Source organism: Aythya ferina (genome assembly GCF_964211825.1).
Source record: "Aythya ferina genome assembly, chromosome: 19".
Taxonomy (NCBI): domain Eukaryota; kingdom Metazoa; phylum Chordata; class Aves; order Anseriformes; family Anatidae; genus Aythya; species Aythya ferina.
Genome location: NC_140309.1, coordinates 9615061 through 9633279, shown reverse-complemented (window position 1 = coordinate 9633279; position 18219 = coordinate 9615061). Strand labels below are relative to the sequence as shown.

General features: G+C 52.0%; 1 protein-coding gene across 2 annotated transcripts in view; it reads right to left on the bottom strand.

Moving 5' to 3' along the window:
• Positions 1 to 7626: 7626 nt before the first annotated feature.
• Positions 7627 to 18219, bottom strand: part of RPH3AL (rabphilin 3A like (without C2 domains)) — a 33484-nt gene continuing 22891 nt past the window's right edge. The window contains exons 12-14 of one of the 2 annotated variants that reach the window (XM_084493423.1): positions 13189 to 13305; positions 12558 to 12740; positions 7627 to 8383 (exon numbers count right to left, since the gene is read on the bottom strand). In XM_084493423.1, coding sequence (XP_084349549.1) covers positions 8346 to 8383; positions 12558 to 12740; positions 13189 to 13305 — 338 coding nt within the window. In that variant the 3' untranslated portion in view covers positions 7627 to 8345. The remainder of the gene's footprint in view (positions 8384 to 12557; positions 12741 to 13188; positions 13306 to 18219) is intronic. The other variant, XM_084493424.1, reaches the window with a different exon arrangement.

Genomic DNA, 18219 nt, shown 5'->3' with positions numbered 1-18219 from the left:
AAGTGTTACCCCATGCTTTAACTAGAACACGCTATTTCACACCCAAGTGGAACCTTCTGGACTCACAAAGTGCGTGAGAAACAGAAACAAACCCAGCTGAAAGGTCAGAGGGACCTGATCTCAACGGGAAAGAGCAAGAACCAGAATTTGTACCTGCTCAGAGGAAGAGCACATTTGCCCACGATTGTGCCATTGGGGGACGATGCCATGCCAAAGCCGAACGGCCCCGTGCCACGAGCAGCAGAGGCAGGAGCCCGGCGCTGCAGCAGGAGGAGGGACACACGCATGTGTTACTGCCGGGACCGGGGACGTGCTGACATTATTTGTGACCATGTAGATGGGATGCTGAATGCAGACTGCTGGGTGTTTGATCAGCCCCGGGGCTGTCAGCGTTGCTCACAGCTGGAGGCACCAGATAACGGGAGAAAATTAACCCCCTTCCCTCCCTCCTCTTCCCTCTCCAGTGGGCATCTCTCAGGGAAGAAAGAGGGAGGGAAGCAAGCCCAGTAAATCAGCTCTGCTGCTTTGCAGCCTCCAGCCCTGCTCCTCCTCCTGCACTGCCAGCACGGGCCTCAGGCAGAGCCCGGGGGATGCAGGGGTGAGGGCCGGGGGATTCAGTCCCTGCTCTTTTTTCTGCTTCCCCAAAAGCCCTGTGTGGAGCTGATGGGAGACAGCACGGTGAGAACTGAGCCAGTCCCCAAAACACTAACGTGGGACTTGGCCCAGGCTGCAAAAATCCAAGTCCTGTATCCTTCCCTCCCCACAGAGGCAGTGAAGTGAGCAACATCTGATTTCTTCCTCTCCTTTCCCATCTTTTCGCCCTCCTTTCCCGATATTTGAGGAACAGATGCACCCATTCATAACCATGCAAAGGAAAAGTGCACGTTTGCCTTTCCGACTGCAGTGCAGCTGGTGAGGCACAGGAGGGAAAATTATGTTTGGTATGAATACACAAATTATCCGCGCTGATCTTATTACACTTGAATGGCAAACTGACAGAAAGAGAAAACACGAAGGAGAAAGGCATTGTTTGGGCTGTGCCGATGTGGCACCGTGGTTGTTTATCCTCTCCAACCACTCCATCGTCCTGCTCCCACCACACATGGCATGGGCGCAGAAGCTGCCAGAAAAACCCAGGCAGGACCCGGGGCCTGGGAGGTGGCAGCACCACCAGACACCTCGCCTGAAATCCCCCAGCCAAGCCTCCAGTAACTCACAGGCGTTATCAGCGTTAAAAAGATTGGTGTTACAGTGGTGCCAATTAGCGTCAGAGCAGGAGAATACCCAGGGGTGATATATCAACACGGGCGCAGGGACTCCCTGGCCCAAATCCTCACAGAAACCTTCTTATTCATCGCACAAACAACTCCCCAAAGCCCAGAGCAGAGCTGTGCAAGAGGAGACAGGAGGAGGAGGGCAGCTCCGTGCCCCAGGACTGTCCCCAGAGCAGGACCAGGCTCAGCACCTCACACCGGGGGCCCGGCTTTTGCTTTGTCAAAAGATCTTTGGGGTCCCTTAGGACCTAGAAGCCACAGCCCCCAGCTCTGCAGGGGACTGGGGCAGGATGGTGCTGGCAGCTCCTCCCCAGTGCAGCAGAACAGTCACAAGGTGGGAATCCAAACAGCTCGCAAGTCACCTGCTACCCAAACAGGGAAAATTTGGCAACTTTCCTACTTAGCACTTACTACACCAGGGCTGCTCAATGATGCTAATTAAACAGGTACCTCCCAGCCACAGGCAGAAAGATTTATAGCCCCCATTTGCATTTCTCGGTTTATTTTTTCCATCCTCCAAGGCACCATTAGGACGTCCACAGTGCAATTGCTTGGAGGAGCTTGATTTTGCATGAGGATCATTTGTCCATCGTTGGCTTGACCGTGGCTCGCCCAGGGCCCAGACCCAGCAGACCCTGCCCAGCTCCTCGGAAAGGGAGACGTGCTGAGAAGGGGCAGAGGCACTGCCCCTGGGCTGCATTTGATAACTGAAGGGTACCAGGGGAGATCCAGGAGGAAATTGGGGTCTGGGGGCAAGCGGAGGGCTCAGAGCACAACAGCTGCTGTCAGACCGATACAGGCCACAACAAAAATACTTTAAAACCGCGATCCATCTCTCCTGGCAAAATATAAACACATCGTGTACAGCCACTCACTGCAGAGAGGGAAAACAAGAGCAATAATCCCTCCAAGATTTTACAAACAGCTTCCAGTGCCAGGCAGAAATCAGCAGAAGGAAAAAGAAAGGCAATGGATGCCCCCAAGTAAACACACAGGACCTCTGCAAAGCGCCAGGGACGCGAATTCATTTCCCAGAGGTGCAGAGCAGCACCCTCTGTGCCACACAGTTGGGCTGGCTCCTTTTCTGCTTTGCTATGAAGACATTTAGAGGAAATTTCTGCAGAGCAAAGGCACAGGGCAGGGGTGCACGAGTACTTGGCTGCCTGCACACACAGCACACGTCGTGCTCCCGTCTCTGTGCTGCTGCGGAGGGACACGGCATTGCCATCATCTTGTGCCTCCCGAGCATCGCAGGCATTTCCAGGGCTACCTGAACACACTGCTAATCAGGCACGCTGGCCAGGAAGGAATGTGAATCAGCTCAAGGCAGAAGCCTCCCCCGAGATGCTTACCTGTCACCTGCCATCCTGCGCCGGCTCCAAGTCTCCTCATTTAATCGCAGCACCGGCCCTTCCGAACAACTTCCCCATCTCTCCTCCCATCCCACCCACCTGCAGGGGTGTGAGGAGGAGGGAAGAGCAACTGCTGGTAGGTTTTGTTTTACAAACGAACATCAGAAATCTGCAGAGATTTTGTGCCAACATCCAGGCACTCTGATAGTCTGAGGCCATCCACGTCCGACTCATTAATGGCCAGAAAAACATTGTCTGAACACCAGCTGGTAGCTGATTTGCTTCAGGTGCGCTGAGCCACTACACAGGGTTCCCACAGAGAAAGGGCCCCCTTTCCCCTCAACCTACAGCTGTACAAAGTATGTAAAAACCTGTAAAAAACTCGGTAGATCATGGCCAGTGTTGCTGACTCCGAGATCCCGCAGCCGACGTTCCCCTACAGCGGCTGTTGTCATGGCAAGCGGAGCGGGAAGGAACAGCACAAGAGGAGGTTAGTCCTTGACGTGCTCCATCCTTGGACTAATGGCAGCTCCCCAGCACAACAATCCCAACAGCAATTATTGAGGCGCTTTTAAAATGGGAAAAGCAGATTAAAAAGCCATTCGAAACCTTGAAGCTGAATGCAGAGCGGCCAGGGCTGCACACACTCAGCAAACAATGCGAGAGGCAAAGACCCCGACTGTCACACCGGGGCGAGACGAGCCCTGGGGGCTGCAGAGACATCGCTGTTTCATGCCTAGTGGTTACAACACTAAAAACCTTCCACAGAGGGGCCAAGGAGCAGACCTGTGCCCTCTGCAGAGGTGCCAAAGAGGGGCAATAGACAAATGACAACTTTTGAGCACATAATTCAATTACACTCCAGCCGTGTGAATCACCATTCCACTGGCTGGGTTATTTTCTTTCCTCGCTGGAGCCAGCCCAAGGATTTGGAGAGTATCTGCAACCTGGGAATGGAATGAAAGTTTTTACTGTGTCAAGAACGGTAAGCAGTTGTTAGAGAGCCAAAGCTTTATTGTTTCCCGTAGTAAAACACTACATAAAAGTTGTAAGGGACGGAGATGAGAACAACAAAATAATAAAAGCAACACAAACGATCAGAGTAGGCTGAGCCCTTCTTGCCCACCTTGAGCCAAGTAAAAAGGCCGTCAGCTGGTGCAGGTTTAGGATTATATTCCAACCAAAGCTACAAAACACAACCAAGAGAGAGGCACCAAAGGGAAAGGAGAGCTTTAATAGAAACTACACACACAGAGCTGAGTACGTTTATCTATCACATTTGAATGTGGCTAGAGACTTCCCTCGACCCACAGGGAGTTTTTCCATAGGCAGCAGAATGGTTCTGTTCAAACTCAGGTGGAATTACTCCATGGAGGTAAAATATAGAGATAAGAAAGCATCACTTCTAGTCTTGCTGGTACAAAATAGCAGTCCCAGATTAATCTGTTTTGTAAAACTTGGTCTCTGTAAAAAATCAAAACCATGCCTTAAAGCAGCACAGTAAGCCGGCAGAGATGAACAGGTTCTTGTGTAGAGCTGGCAACCCACAGCTTGGTAAACAGACCTAAGAAGTGAGGACGAGGGTGAAAATATGACTAACCTGCCTGCACTGTCCAGGCATGAATCATAAGAAACACAAGGAGAGCTAGAAATGATGTGTTCAATTTTAAAAACTCTCTCCAACTCAGTGTAGCGTTTTTAATGAGAAAGTAACAGGTTTTAAGAAAATAGTCATTTTTTTTTAAGTGTCTTTCTCCTTCTTCTTTTGAAGGATTAACTTAGGCTGGCAGACCAGGCTGTCTCAGGCACAGCGGCAACGACAGAGCAAGAGAGCCTCAGTAGGACTGTCAAAAGCTCTAAGGCAGCACAGGATTTTTCTGGTGGCAGCACACTTCTGAAATTGAAGACCCTGCAACTCTCAGAAGAAACAGCGTGACTTCAGCTCTGAAATCATACCAGCACTTCAGGAAAAGCTGCCTTTTGGGTTTAATTTTCCAGAAACTGCTAACAATTTTGGCATCACCCCTTTCAGCAATGGGGCTGATCAGAGCCTTGATGGCCAGGTTTAAACAACGCAGACCACAACACTAAAAGCACCCCTCTGTGGAGAACAAGCACATCCCTTGCTCTCTTCAACACTGGCGGTGTGAAAACCATGTTCAGAGGCTTCTCTTTAGGCCACCTCGAGGAGCCCACGTCATCCAAAGGCTTTGTTTTCACTTGTCAAAGGGCAGAAGCAGATCACGGAGCTGGAAGGATTTTCTCAGCAACCTGCCATGGTGTGTTAGCTGGAAAAGCAGTACAGGAGCAGTGCTCTGTTGGACCATGTTCATTTAGAAAGAAAGTCAAGGATTGATTTCCAATCTCCTGTTAGAGCATTCCAGCGCCCAATCTCATTTATCTTCTTACTGCAGCCATTTGTAAGAGCATATACTACATGCACACAAAGCACCCAGCAGCAAAGGAGAGCTGAACAAAAGAGTAATAACCAAGGGAACAGGCTGACATTAACAGGCATGAATTGCTTTTAAATCCACGACTCCAGAGGGAACTTTTTGGAAACCTTCATTTCTTCAGCAAAACACAGGTCAGATCCAAAGCATTTAATAAAAATCCACAGACTCCCACTTGCCTAGCGTGTGTTTTCGTTCAAGCCTCTAAAGATCTAATTGCTCTGGAGATGTCAGCTAATCTGATTTTTCTCATCTGCCAGGCCTTGGAGGGAAATTGCCCATTCTGGAGAAGAAGCAGGACTTGGGCACAGAGCTTTCCACAGCCTGACTCATCATGACACCATCATGGTCGGCCAGATGCTCCAGACTTCCAGGAAAATGGCAAAATGCAGGCCCCTGCTCATGCAACAGATTATAAGGTGTGCATGTGGGAGGAGAATCTGCAGAGCTTAACGAGATAAAGTAATTGGAAAGCTTTTAGCTGACTTGGGTAATCGGAGGCAGCCAGCTGGCTGTGGGCTGGTGAGCGTTCTCCCACCCAGAGCTGCAGCACACACGCTGCCCATGACCCTAACACCAAAGCATCGCCCTCGTTGCAGGACACAGAGGCCAGCACGCAGCCAGGAGAACTGAAAAAAGTCATTGCAAACTTCTCCAGGTGTTTCTGTACTCACTGAAGTGCCTCCCTGAGCAGACAGCCCTGTCTGGGAGGGATAGCTCAGGGGAAGGGAGCTCAGCTTCAGCAGCTCATTTGGGATGCCTCCACCAGACCCACACCACCTCATGCCAGAACGAGGACAAGGCATACAAGGGGTGACAACCCAGGCACATGGAGTCTAGTGCAAATCAGAGCCCGCTGTCACCCTCAGGGCTCACAGAGGGAAAATCACCGCTGGGTGAGAAGCACTACAGGGGCTGTGGTGTTCACACCCTATTTCAGGAGCACGGGGGTGAATTCCCCTTTCCCCTGAAGAAATCAAAGCCAGGGCTGTCAGGCCAGGAGCAGAACCGAGGTCTGAATTTGGCAGGCCAGCAGAGGCAGCACAATACCTTTCTTCAGCCCCAGTGAGCATTTTGCCCCTTCTAACAGACACACAGCTGGGCCCCAGGGCACGGCACCCTTCTCCCAGCATGTCAGAGGTAGGAGGGGAACAAAACCAAACCAAACCAAACCAGAAATCAGGTCAGTGAGGCGGGGAGGACGGGCCAGCACTTCCCCAGGTGCTGCAAATGTCTGTGCAAGAGCCAGTGGTCACAGAAGTCCCCACTGGTGGCAGTTGTTGTCTGGAGTGAGGTCTACAGGAGTGGGCAAGTGTTGGATCCAGGCAAGCAGCTCCATCTCCACCTCCGTCAGCACCGGGTTCTGGTGTGAATGTACCGTTTGCCTTCAAAACAGAGACAGACAAAAGTTTTGTGTGAAAAGAAGCAAAGGGGAGAGACTTGACAAAGTTATTTTAGATTGCTTTTACCTCCTCGGTGCCATTTTAAGAGCTTCCTAAAAATAATAATGAGGAGAATGTCTGTGCATCATTACTCCACGCTCTGTCAGCAGTCAGGGCCCATTAAACTTTATTAAAGAAAGAAAAGACAGGCAAATTGGGAAAGAGGAGAAAGAAAGAGCTGTGCTGATGGAGCTGGTCCCCTCAGACTGCCGAGTTAGACAGAAAGCCAAGTCTCAGCCCTTTGAGGTTTCCAAACCAGGTGACAGCGCCCACACACCACAGAGCAGGTCCTCCCCTCACCTTCCTGCCCTCTGTGTGCCCAAGCAGTGGCCAGGAGGCAACTTTTTGACCAGGAGGCAGCCCTTGGACTTTGGACCAGGAGGCCCTGGTACTCGCCTCTCTTCTGCTTCTCTGAACCAAAGGGGACACAAATTACTTCAACTCCTGACACTCTGCAGTCACCACATTCATACAAAACGTTCAAGGCGCTGCATATTCCTTCTACCGGCTCCTGGCAAATGTCCCAGTTCAAAGATAGCCTCCTAAGCCATAAAACCTCTCAATCTGTTTACAAAGACACCAAAATCCAGACTCCTAACTTCTGTATTAGACTCCTATGCTCCTTCTTTTATGTTTTGTTTTGAAAGATTACATCAACTATTGCCCTCGGTGCTTTGTGCAAAATGCTCAATAGAAAGCTGGGAGCATGAGGAGTAAACGTATTGCAGCGGGCAGAGAATAAGTCTAAGGACATGGGGACAGGAGGCCAGGCAGACTGTTTGATCAAAGACCAAAGTACAGACCTCTGCAGAGTGAAAGAAGGCACAAAAATAGGATTTTCATCCTCAGCAGCAGACTTGTTTCCAGATATATTGAGTGAAAGAGGCAAGAGAATGAGTCTTTGTCATTCCCCTATTTTCAAGGAAGAAGTCTTCAATTTAAAACTCCATGAAGAATTACAGAAATAGTGAAAGTAATTTATTTTTTAGGTACTCAAGCCTTTATTCCCTTAACTTCAAGGCAGACTCAAAGAGATGAAAATGTTTTGGTTCTACCACTTGAAGATGAAAATATTTTAATTCCTTAAAACATGGGAGGGGGCAGACGCTCCTTCTAAGATTCGTATTTACAAATGCATTGTACCTAAAACGCAAACCTTGAATCATTCCTGACACCGTCACTACTGGAATACATGTTTTATTTATAAATACAGCAGGATCGTTTGGTGCTCTGCAGTACCCATACGAGAAGGCAGAGACAGCTCTGAGGCTCTCAGCCATGAAGGCACAATTCAGCTCCTTCACTGGTGGAGGAGGGACGACTCATCCTCATCAGAAAACTCAACCCTGCGGCAATGACAGCGAGCTCAGAGCACACGGGGGCAAACGAGATGGGCCAGCAGTGGTGGGAGGCAGATGCTGTGGGTCTGCCCCACACATCTGACTCCAAAGACCCCCCCCTCCTCCTGTCATGTCCCCTCACTGCAAGCTGAGGCTGAAGGCAGAGGAGGAAGAGCAGGGGCTGTGAGTGTGGCTGCCGACCCGTTCTGCCCTGCTGCAAAGAGAGAAAGCACCATGGAAGGTGATGCCTTCATCATGGATGATGCTCTCTGGCTGGAGCTCATGTACACGAGGGAACGAGCCGTCTGAAAACATTTAAGCAACCTTCCTGCCAAACTTGCAAAACAAAAGTCACCTCCCCAAAGACTGCCACAAAGAAAGTCATTAAAGAAATTACTATCTCATTCAGAGCCTAATTGCTGTTAGGACAAATTTTTTTTTCCCCGACATGGAACGGAGCAGTCAGACCCGCTGAAGCAAGATGTTACCTCTTCAGCGTCCCTGAGGGAGCAAAGCAGACATCTGAGAAACAGAAGGGAAGGAAAAAAAGAAGTTAATGCTTCAACTTCAAAGATGCCCGGAGAATTTCCTGCCATGAAAATAATGCAGGATGGCTCTGCCTGTCTCCTGTATTAACAGCTTGCATATTTATGAGCAAAAGTTGATGCCTACCCCAACCAGGGAGGCACTGAGCCACGGAGAGAGTGACACCACCTCGCTTCTAAATCTAGCAAACTCCTGAAAGACACAGCATAAATCTCCCCAAATTAAGGGAGCTGGAAGCAGTGCTTCCTGCCCATCTCTCTCAGCTCCAGACCCTCTCCCTCAGCTCTGCTCGGCTGCTTCCAGCACGACAGCCACCAAGACAGCAGCCAGAGGGATGTACCTGAAGCAGCAGCTCTGCCACCCTGGGAGAAGGGCCCAGGTTGGACCTTCGGGGTCCCTCAGACCACCCCAACACCTCTGGCTGCAGCCACAATATTTCTTACACCCCTGGGTGCTGCTGTCGCTGTCTCAGCTCCCAGGCTCGGAGACATCGCTGTTTAACGTGGCTCTGTTTAACTGCCAGCTGCTGCACCACTCTTTAAGTATTAATGATTTAGACAACACATTGGCACACAGGCAGAGATGGGGAGGCTGTGATTTGCGCTCAGATGTATGCTACTCATTAATTAGCTCGTCTTGTGGCTGTTTTGCCAATATCCTCTTTTAAGCCCAAACTACAACTTTCTGCAGCCCCCCAGCCCGCGCCAAGCCCCTCTCACCTTTCCCTGCTTGCAAACTCTTCAGGCAGCCTGACCACCCTGGCTGTTCCTCGGACAAGGTCCTCAGGAAACACTCGGCAACGAGGACCCACCAAATCAGAACTGCAGCTGAGCTGAGGGGAGATCCCCCGTGCTCTTAATCACCCCCCTGCAGGAGCCAAGCCCAAACTCAAAGATGTAATTTCCACAAAAAGCTCTCCATGGGCTAATGAAAACCACCATAACGCATTGCTGATTTGTTTAATTCTGTTTAATATTCCCTCTCTTTAATAAAAATGTTGTAATTAAGAACAGCGAGGATTTCGCTCGTCTCTGATTGAGGCACCTCTTCGCACAGCAGCTGTGCAGCCAGAGCAAAAGGTTCCCCTCCCTCGGTGGGGGAAAAGGAAGATTGGGCTTCTCCCGTGTGCAATTCTCATTCTCTTTAGGATAAATCATCCTCCATCCAAAACAGTGCATGGCCTTCCTATGTGCACTACATACACCTCATGGCACCCAGTGGAAAGATGCAAGAGCCATGGAAAGAGGGAGATTTAGCAGCCTCCTTAGCAGCTGTGACCTCAGAGCGGACACACAATATTTAAGGTTGGAAGGGACCTCTGGAGGCCTTCATCTGCTTCACCTCCAGGAACCGGAGCTTCAGGATGAGAAGGGAGTTCAGACCCTCAGAAAATGATGCTTTTGAAACCGTTTGAAAGCAGGTGGTAAAAAAAAAAAAAAAATTAAAAAAATGGCATCTTCTCAGCTCCCTGCTCTCTTCTCCAACTTTGGCTCACGGGCTGAGGTTGCCTAAATCCCAATGCAGCACTGACAATGAGTCATTTCGTGACAAACCCCAGGCTTCATTATCTGCCTCACCAAACCCCAGCCGGAGCTGGAGCTGTGTGCTGGAAACCTGCAAGCCTCTTCTTAATAGCTCCTTGTTTTCCCCTGGCCATGCGACCATGCCATCGTCTCGGCCTTCAGGCTTTAAGGAGCTCAGGACTGCGAGCAGCTGCCTTTGCAGTACCACTCCCCGTGGCCCTGGATTTAAGGATGCTAAATTGTTCTACACAGTTGCACTTGAGAGCTGAATTAGAGCAGAGGTGAGAAAAAGGCAGAAAAAGAAAGCCAGTGGTAGAACAATACCTGAGGTGCTAATATAAAGCAAAAAATTGCTCCCTGTATGGTGTTAGAAAGTTTCAGAGCCTTTTAGAAAAGCTGTAGCGAAATCTCCCTTCTGTGCCCTCATCCTGCCACTGAGGATCAGGCCTTTGAACAAGAGAGGATCTCTGCCCCTTGCTCTGACTTTCTCCAGACACAGCAGAGCACGGGCACTGTCCCACAGCCAGGGAGAGGCAGCAATGCAGTCTGCTGGCCTTGACACACAGGACCCATCACCTCCAGCACCCCTTAAAGACCTGAACGGCAGGAGCAGCCTCTGAGATTTGGCAGCAAGTGGCATCCAGCAGGACCCATGGTGGAAAAAAAAACAAAAAACAAAAAAAACACAGTGAGAAGCTCGGACCTATGTAAGGAAGGGGAGAAGCACCCATGCTCCCAGCTCATCAGCACTGGAAGCATTTGCACGTCCCAGATCTCTGTAATCCCAGGGCACATGAACCCCTCCGCACAGCAGCACGCTTCCTAGGGCACTAGGGAGCTGGGTTTGCTCTTCTCTTTATTTTCTGCTCTTGCCAGGCTGCTGGCAAAGCACCGGGGCATTCCCTACTGTAGCCTCCTGGACATCTTGACCTGCACAAACCACCTGCTACAAGCCACCTCGCTGCGCCACGCCAATTACCGAATTCCTGCAAAATTCCTACACCGCTGCAGCCCCTCTCCAGCTGGGCACACTCCGTGCTGACACAGCAACCTCCATCACCTCCCCAGCCTGTCCCTGCCGACTGCAACCCCCAGCCCGGGCAGGAGGCAGCTTGCAGCCCCCCTGAACAGGGCAGTCCCTGCTGCAGGGAGCCTGGGAAATAAGAGTAATGAAGATCTTCACAGGTATCCTCCAGTCGGCCAACCTGGCTTAACCTTTTTCTTAGCAGGATCCTCTCTGCGTCTCGGGGGCTGTTGTAACTGGGCTCATGAGATTAGTGCAGTTCTTGTTTTTTAAATGTGTGTCCGCGCTGCCTGTCATTTTCAGCTCTCTCCTGCCTAGCAAAGGGAGATCCACTGGAAAGCGCTGACCCCTTGTGCCAAGCTTTGCATAAGAGGTTTTTGCTTGGAAAAAGGCATTTTCTGCCTCTCAGATGCTGTTTGCACTGTCATGGCCAGGTGGCAGCTGCTTCGAGTGGCTGGCAGGAAAGCTCCCGAGTGCTAAGCCCTGCACGAACACACCATGCAGGATGGCCATCGCCTGCTTCCAGCCACGTAGCATCAGCACCAGGGTCACACAGACCCCTTCCACCCCACAGAACAATCTGCTGCTCCACTCCAGCAGGCAGCAGAGCCAGCACACCACGGCAAACACCCACCTCTAAAGCCACATCGAGTAGAGGCTTAAAAATAACCCCCCCAGGCTGGGGCAGCATTATAATCCAGACAGAGGACAGGCAGAGCAGAAGTACCACTCATCTGATTTGCTTTGCAAAAAATAAAATTAAATTAAAGAGAACTGCAAATCCACAGAACTTGTGGAGGGAGGGAAGAACCCAGCAACGATTTTATGCTGGCTATTTCCAGCAGGAAGCACGGGGAGGGGGACTGTGACTCCCTGTTGCACTGAAGGATAAACCTGCTCTCCCTAATCCAATTTACGCCTCAACAAGCACAGCACAGAAACGACTCAGGAACAAAAGGAGTGGCAGTTCGCAGGGCAGCAGGAACGCTCTGGGGGGAGCGGTGCTAAACGATAACTTAAGGGGTTATTGAATAGATTAGCAGGAATCAAGGAGAGAACACATTTGCATCTCTTTCAGCTGCTCCAGATCAGGCGTGATAGCAGCCTCTGCTCTCACAGTCACTTAATTGTTCCAAGGTTGTTGAGGGGGAAAAGTATCTTTTTTTTTCTTTTTTGCACTGCAGAGTTCTGGGAAGAGCCATGCTTGGCTTTGAGAGCCACCTAACATTAGGAAGAAATTGTATTCAGTCTCATGAAGCTGCTGGGTTTCTGCTTTGCGCCATTAACAGCTCGGATCTGTGCTGCTGCCTCCGCAGGGCAGGTGAGCTCCAGGCTCTCCGAAGGGGACAGACCCAGGCTGCTGTGGCTCCCGCAGGCAGCTGTGGGCAGCTCCCACCCCAGACGATTACTCACATTGCAGAATAGGTTCTGCACAAGGGAAGGAGTGAGCTGTAATGCTGTGACAGCATCTGCCACCAGCGAAACAGCAGGGAAAGGTGATGCTGGGCCACGGCATTGCCAGGTGCACTCCTGAGAGCCTTCTGCTTCGAGGGAGATCAGCCCCCAGCGTGGGGATGTGCCCAGGAGGGGGACATCAGCTTACCAGGGACTCTGCTGCTGACGTCGCTGTCGTGCCCCTCTGGTGGGTGGTCGCTCTGGCAGCTCTCGGAGGCGCTGAGGGCAGCCCCCTGCTCGCTGCCCAGGCTGCTGCGGCTCCCCAAGAGGGCAGGGGGGTGGGTGCTCGCCTGCACCCTGCCCATGGGCCGGCTGGGCTCCCCGCTGGGTGCTGCAGGAACACAACAGAGAGCAGTTGTCAGGGGAGGGAGAAATGGGTACAGATCCTGGACCAGGTCCCAAGAGAGCAGAAGTGTTCCTGCTCCCACCCAGGTACCCTTGGGAGCAGGAAAAAAGCCCAATTCCTGTGCTCCACTCCCAAAATGGCACCAGGGATGCTGGTCAGGCGTGAGGAGCCGGCTGCAGATGTGCTGCCAGACAGCCAGGAGCAGCTCTTGACCACAAGGACAGCCCCTGACAGGCTGCAGGGAACAGAGACCCACCACCAGTTCGACCCATTGCTGCTATTTGGTGTTAACAGACCAGACCCCAGCTGGAGCCAGTGGGCTGCACCTGCGCAGGGCAGCCAAGTTGGGGGCAAAACCCCCAAAACCAAGAGCCACGCGTTCGAGCACTGCTCGCTTCCCACCCTTCAGCCACAAGGAACAGCAGCTCCTTACCCGGTCCTGCTTGCTGCTTTCTGGCTTGTGAGCCTTTTGACCCCACAGGCGAGGAGGGCTTCTCATCCAGGCTGGAGGAACTGAGCTCCGAGTCGCTCTCGCTGTCGCTAGAAACCACTGCAGGAAAGATTGGGGGGGAGGAGAGGAGAGAGACAGTTATTCACAATGTTCATAACACTTGCAAAGAGGGTGCCAGATGGATCCAAATAAAACATGCACAAATGCTGACTCGATGATCATGTTCTCCCTCTCCAAAAAACAGCCCTACCTGCAGTTCCTCCACAGCTGTTCCCGCTTCCTCTCAAACACAACCTGCTTTTACTTTTTCCAGGTGATTTGCAGTTGAGCCACACACACCCAGCAACGCCAGCACCTGGAGCAGGTGCACGTACCACCAGCACATCAATCTCAGGCCCTGCTGGGACCACGGGGAGCACGCTGCTCCTGCTCCGTGCTTTGCTGCCCGAAGCTCCCTGCCGGGGAGCACAGTGCCCTGCAGCACAGCCAGCTGGAAGCCAGGGCTCTGCTCCTGCCGACCTGTGTGTGCACACCAGCGAGCCCCTTCTTCCTGCAGTTTGCTGCCTCCTGCACAAAGCAATATGCTAAGGGCTGGGCAGGGTGCAAGGCAGGGTCCTGGCTCCAGAGTAATAGGATCCTAAAAGGATCCACGTTTTAATAATTCGGGAAGAGGGACTGGCTGCAGGTCCAGCCCTGGTCTCCTCTTCCATGTGCAGCAGGACCCCTGTGGAGGCTCCAGGATCTCTGAGGAACACACCAGATAAATGCTACGTGCATCAAGCACAAAAGCCCTGCAGTGACTACACGGAGAGCCAACCTTATTAGCCCAACACCCATTCAGCAGATGCTCATCGCTATCAGCATGCTGCCTGGAGCTGTGTTACTCCTATGTCCCCAAAGCTTAACAGGCAAGGGTCTCTCTGTTTCCTCAAGGAGACTGTTCTCCACTTCCAAGGCCTCTTTATTTATCGTTTTTTAATTATTTTCCCCTGAATCCTGGCACTCATCCTGCTGCTTTCCACTCTCACAGTTTCCACACAAGCTGAAAGAGCTTCGTTTTGCCAGACACAATCCGAGGACACTCCGCACACCAGCAGGCTGTTTCCACTTTTCCATGCGATTATGCAAGCACCTCTCCTTGCTTATACCATTCAAAAAGGTACCTGGGCTGCCAACTGCAGCTTCCCGGCCTCACGGCGCTGCCAGGAGCAGGAGGGACGTGAGCGTGGTGGTATAAATAAGGTGACAGCACTGGGTAGCAAAGCCAGCTGTCAGTTCACCTCTCTTCACCAGCGCTAACATTCCCTACACGCAGTCAGCAGCGCTACAAAGCCTTTAACCCTGCCCAGGGCACGAGGGCTGGTAGTCTTCCCCCGGCACAGGCAAGCACAAGCTGTCCAACATTTCTGCCAAGGACCTCCGCAGACGCTCTTGTGTTCAGGCAGCAATCTGTACTACACAAAATATTTGATATAAAAAAAAAATAAATTAATACTTAAAATAGCTCTTTTCTGGAGTTAACATCTCTGAGGATATTAAACCGGCTGGCAGCGTTATTGCAAAGTGTTCCTGAAGATGCCCTGGCAGGCAGCTCCCCGCGAGGCGCTGTCTTAAAGGCAGCTTCAGTACTTCTACCCCAGAGCTTCCCGGGGTTATCAGTAAGCTCCATTAATAACAACCCACATGTACCAGGCTCTTTGCTACAAAATCCAAATCTCGGCTGCCAGAACCTTTCTGGCTGTCCAGTTGCCCAATTCCCTTGGCAAACGCATTCCTGTCCCATTTGGTTATCGTTTTTCTTTTTGTCCTCCCGGATTCACAAAATCCATCGCTTTGTAACGGCTCCTTCCTCCACAAATCCTTTCAAAATGCTGGAATTCAGGATTTATTTGGAGAAGGCCCTGATGAATCAATGGAGGTGACTTTAGCTGCCTTCCCTTATGCCACTCAGCAGTTCAGAGAGGTCCAACACAAGAGGAGAAAGATATTAATGACACGGAGGCACTTGCACCACAGGACCAGCCCTGTCTGCTCTCATTTCCTCTGCTGCCAATAAGAGTGTGTTTTACCCACTGCACCAATGTTTCCCTTTAAGGTAATATTTCTCCCAAAGCTCCCAAACCTTCTGCTGGCACTTTCCAGAGCCCAGAAGTCGTAAATCTGGTGTTCCAGCAGTTGCTGATATATCAATAAGAGTCGTTGGACGGCTGTACTTTCAGGGAACGTAACAGATTTATCCCTTTCCATCTCCAGCTGACTGAAAAAGCTCATAAAAAAAAAAAAGCCGAGATAAAGCTTGCAGGAAAAGCAATATTCCCATGGGGCTGGGCCACTTGTCAGGGGCCTGAGTGCCTCCGAATAGGAGGTGATGGGGCCCTGCAGCACAGGGAGGGCAGAGGGGAGCCAGGCTGTGCTCAGCCCCACAGCTCAGGGTGAGGGAAGGAATTGCCTCAAGAAAGGGAGCACTCAGCCGGGGCTGAGCTCTAATATTAAATGCATCCATCTGGCACGAGCGTGGCTGCGATGAGGATGGGTCCCTGGGCGCCTCCCCACAAACCCAACCTGCAGGAGGCTGGCAGCTCCGGGTCACAGCAGGCAGGAGGGTCACACACGAAGGGTTTTGTTCCAACCAAAGCATCCTGCAGAGAGCAGGGACGTGTCCAAGCAGGAGGAGGGCACCAGGCGCCTGCTCTCCCCTTCAGCAGCACCATCGTGTAGCTTCAGCGCTGCCCAGGCTTGTAGAGAAGCTGGATGACACCGTGGGGACCTGCAAGGCTCGTGACCTGCCCCGGCACGCTGTCTCTGCTCCAGTGCTCGGGGATTTGGCCTCCAGCACCAGACAAACCCACCGTGTCCCCTGGCAGCCGCCACTCCTGCACCTCCAACAGCACTGAGCCCAGCAGGCTGCATCTCCTGGCACAGTGATGGGAGAAACCGCCGGGGACTGCTCGGAGCAGCAGGCAGCCCTCGTGGCAAGCAGCACAAGTTTCAGGATCCTACTTTTTTCCTCCACCCAGTTTCTTCCCATTTTTCTGCAGAACTCCGAGCTTGGAGGAAGCAGAGCCCTGCTGCTTGCTGCTCCCCACCCCCTGGGGACCCCGTCCCGCCCGACCCGGTGCAGAAAGCCACCCACGTGCCACCACATGGAGCAGAGCTGTTCCCCGGCACAAGAAATATTACTGCTGCTCTCCCCACGACAATACATTTCTGCCTTAACTAATAACAGGGTTCCCATGGCAACTGCTTGTTTATTACAGAAAAACTAAAGGTAGCGGCAAATCCCGGCATTAGCGAGAGCCAGAGAAATTACGGGTGTGTAAAAATAAAACTTCTTCCCGGTGGGTTTGGCTTTCCTTCCACGAGGCACGCTCCTGCAGCCCCTCGGTCCCGCTGCAGCAGGCACAGCGGTGGCCCCACATAAATCTCATCCCAAAAAGGAACACTTTGGGGTTGTTCTGGCCCCGTTGAAAGGCAGGATGTGGAAGGGACACCCGCTGCTTGTCTCTCCTGGGCTCTGCGGGGGACACCCCTACGCATGTGCTGGTCCCACCTGGCTCAAAGCCCTCAGCTGCTGTGAGCCGGCTGCCTGGCACCTCAGGAGCAGAGCGGTGGGGTGAGACGTGGCCAGCCAAGACCACGGAAACCCCACCGAGAGCAGACGACCAGAGCCCAGCACGTTAAATACCATCGCTCAGTCCTGAGAACACCCTGCCAAAGAAGCAGCGGGGAAGGGACGCGCTCGGGCGAGGGCGTACGAGGTGTGAGCTGGCATGTGCTACGCACCACGCAGAGCTGAGCCGTGGCCCTGTCAGCCAAGGCCTTGCCAAGCTCTGCCCAGGCCCAGCCACAATTGTACCAGCAAAATCCCTTCTACATCACATCCACGTTGGGAAGGGCTGCCACGCACGGCACAGGGGGTTCGGATGACAAACAGCAGAAGGCCCAGCATTGGCAGGTGTAAAAGAGTTAAATAGAGGGGTGAGATGTCCAAGCACTCAGCTTCAGGGATGAATTACAGCCAGCAGTGCCCATTGAAAGCCGTCCAGAGGACAGGCAGCCTAGCAGAGAACGACGAGGGAAGAAAGCACCAGGAAATAAAACTATAAATTGATATTATCCCGCCCATAAAACAGCAGCCAGCAAAAATCAGAGTACAGGGAGAAATACAGCTCACCACCACGTCAAAGCCTACCAACAGCGGCTGCACTGTCCTCCAGCTGCTCCCACCAGGGCAGAAAGCACTCCCCCAAAGCAAGGCTCAATGAAAATGCAGCAAGAGTCCGGGCTCAACCTCTTTGACTCATGGTGCTTTCTGTATCGTGTGAATACTCCATCAATCAGTTCATTTGCTAAGACAGCACCTTCCAAGCGTCTCCTGGAGGGGAGCACAACCATCTATTCTTGATCCAATTTGTCTTTAATTACAAAAGTTACAGTCAGGCTGGGAGTGCTTTCCTGGGGCCTGAAGAGAAGACTTGTAAACCCGACCCTCCTGAGTCCTCTTTATTAAAAGGTTATTCCCCCCTGCAACACGGGTAAGATTTAGCTTGAAGTGGAAGAGTGAATGCTGCTGGTACACCGGAGAGGTCTCCTCCAACTGAGGGGATCTAATAGCAAAAGACAGAACGGGAGAGAGGCCAGATCTGCTAATCCACACCAGCAAGAAGTGGAGAGAAATCAAAGCAGACTGGCAGCCGTTTTAATTCTGCAGCATCCATCCACTGCTGCGCTAATGACCCCGAATGCTCAGCTCCTCAAGGCCGTGCTGTTTCCCCCCAGCTCGCTCCAGGCACGGCACTGGAGTGGGCGTATGAGCAGTGATGGGGAGGACAGATGGAAGAGAGGGGAGAAAAAAAGCCCTACAAGGCAGCCCCGTGAATGGGATCTGATACGGCAGCAAGCCAAGAAGCCACATGTGATACATCGGTCTACTTCAATCAAGGTCTGCCTCAAAGAACAAGGATGTGAGCACTGAAGCTGGTAAATCTTCAGGCTCTTCAGGGCTAAGTTAAT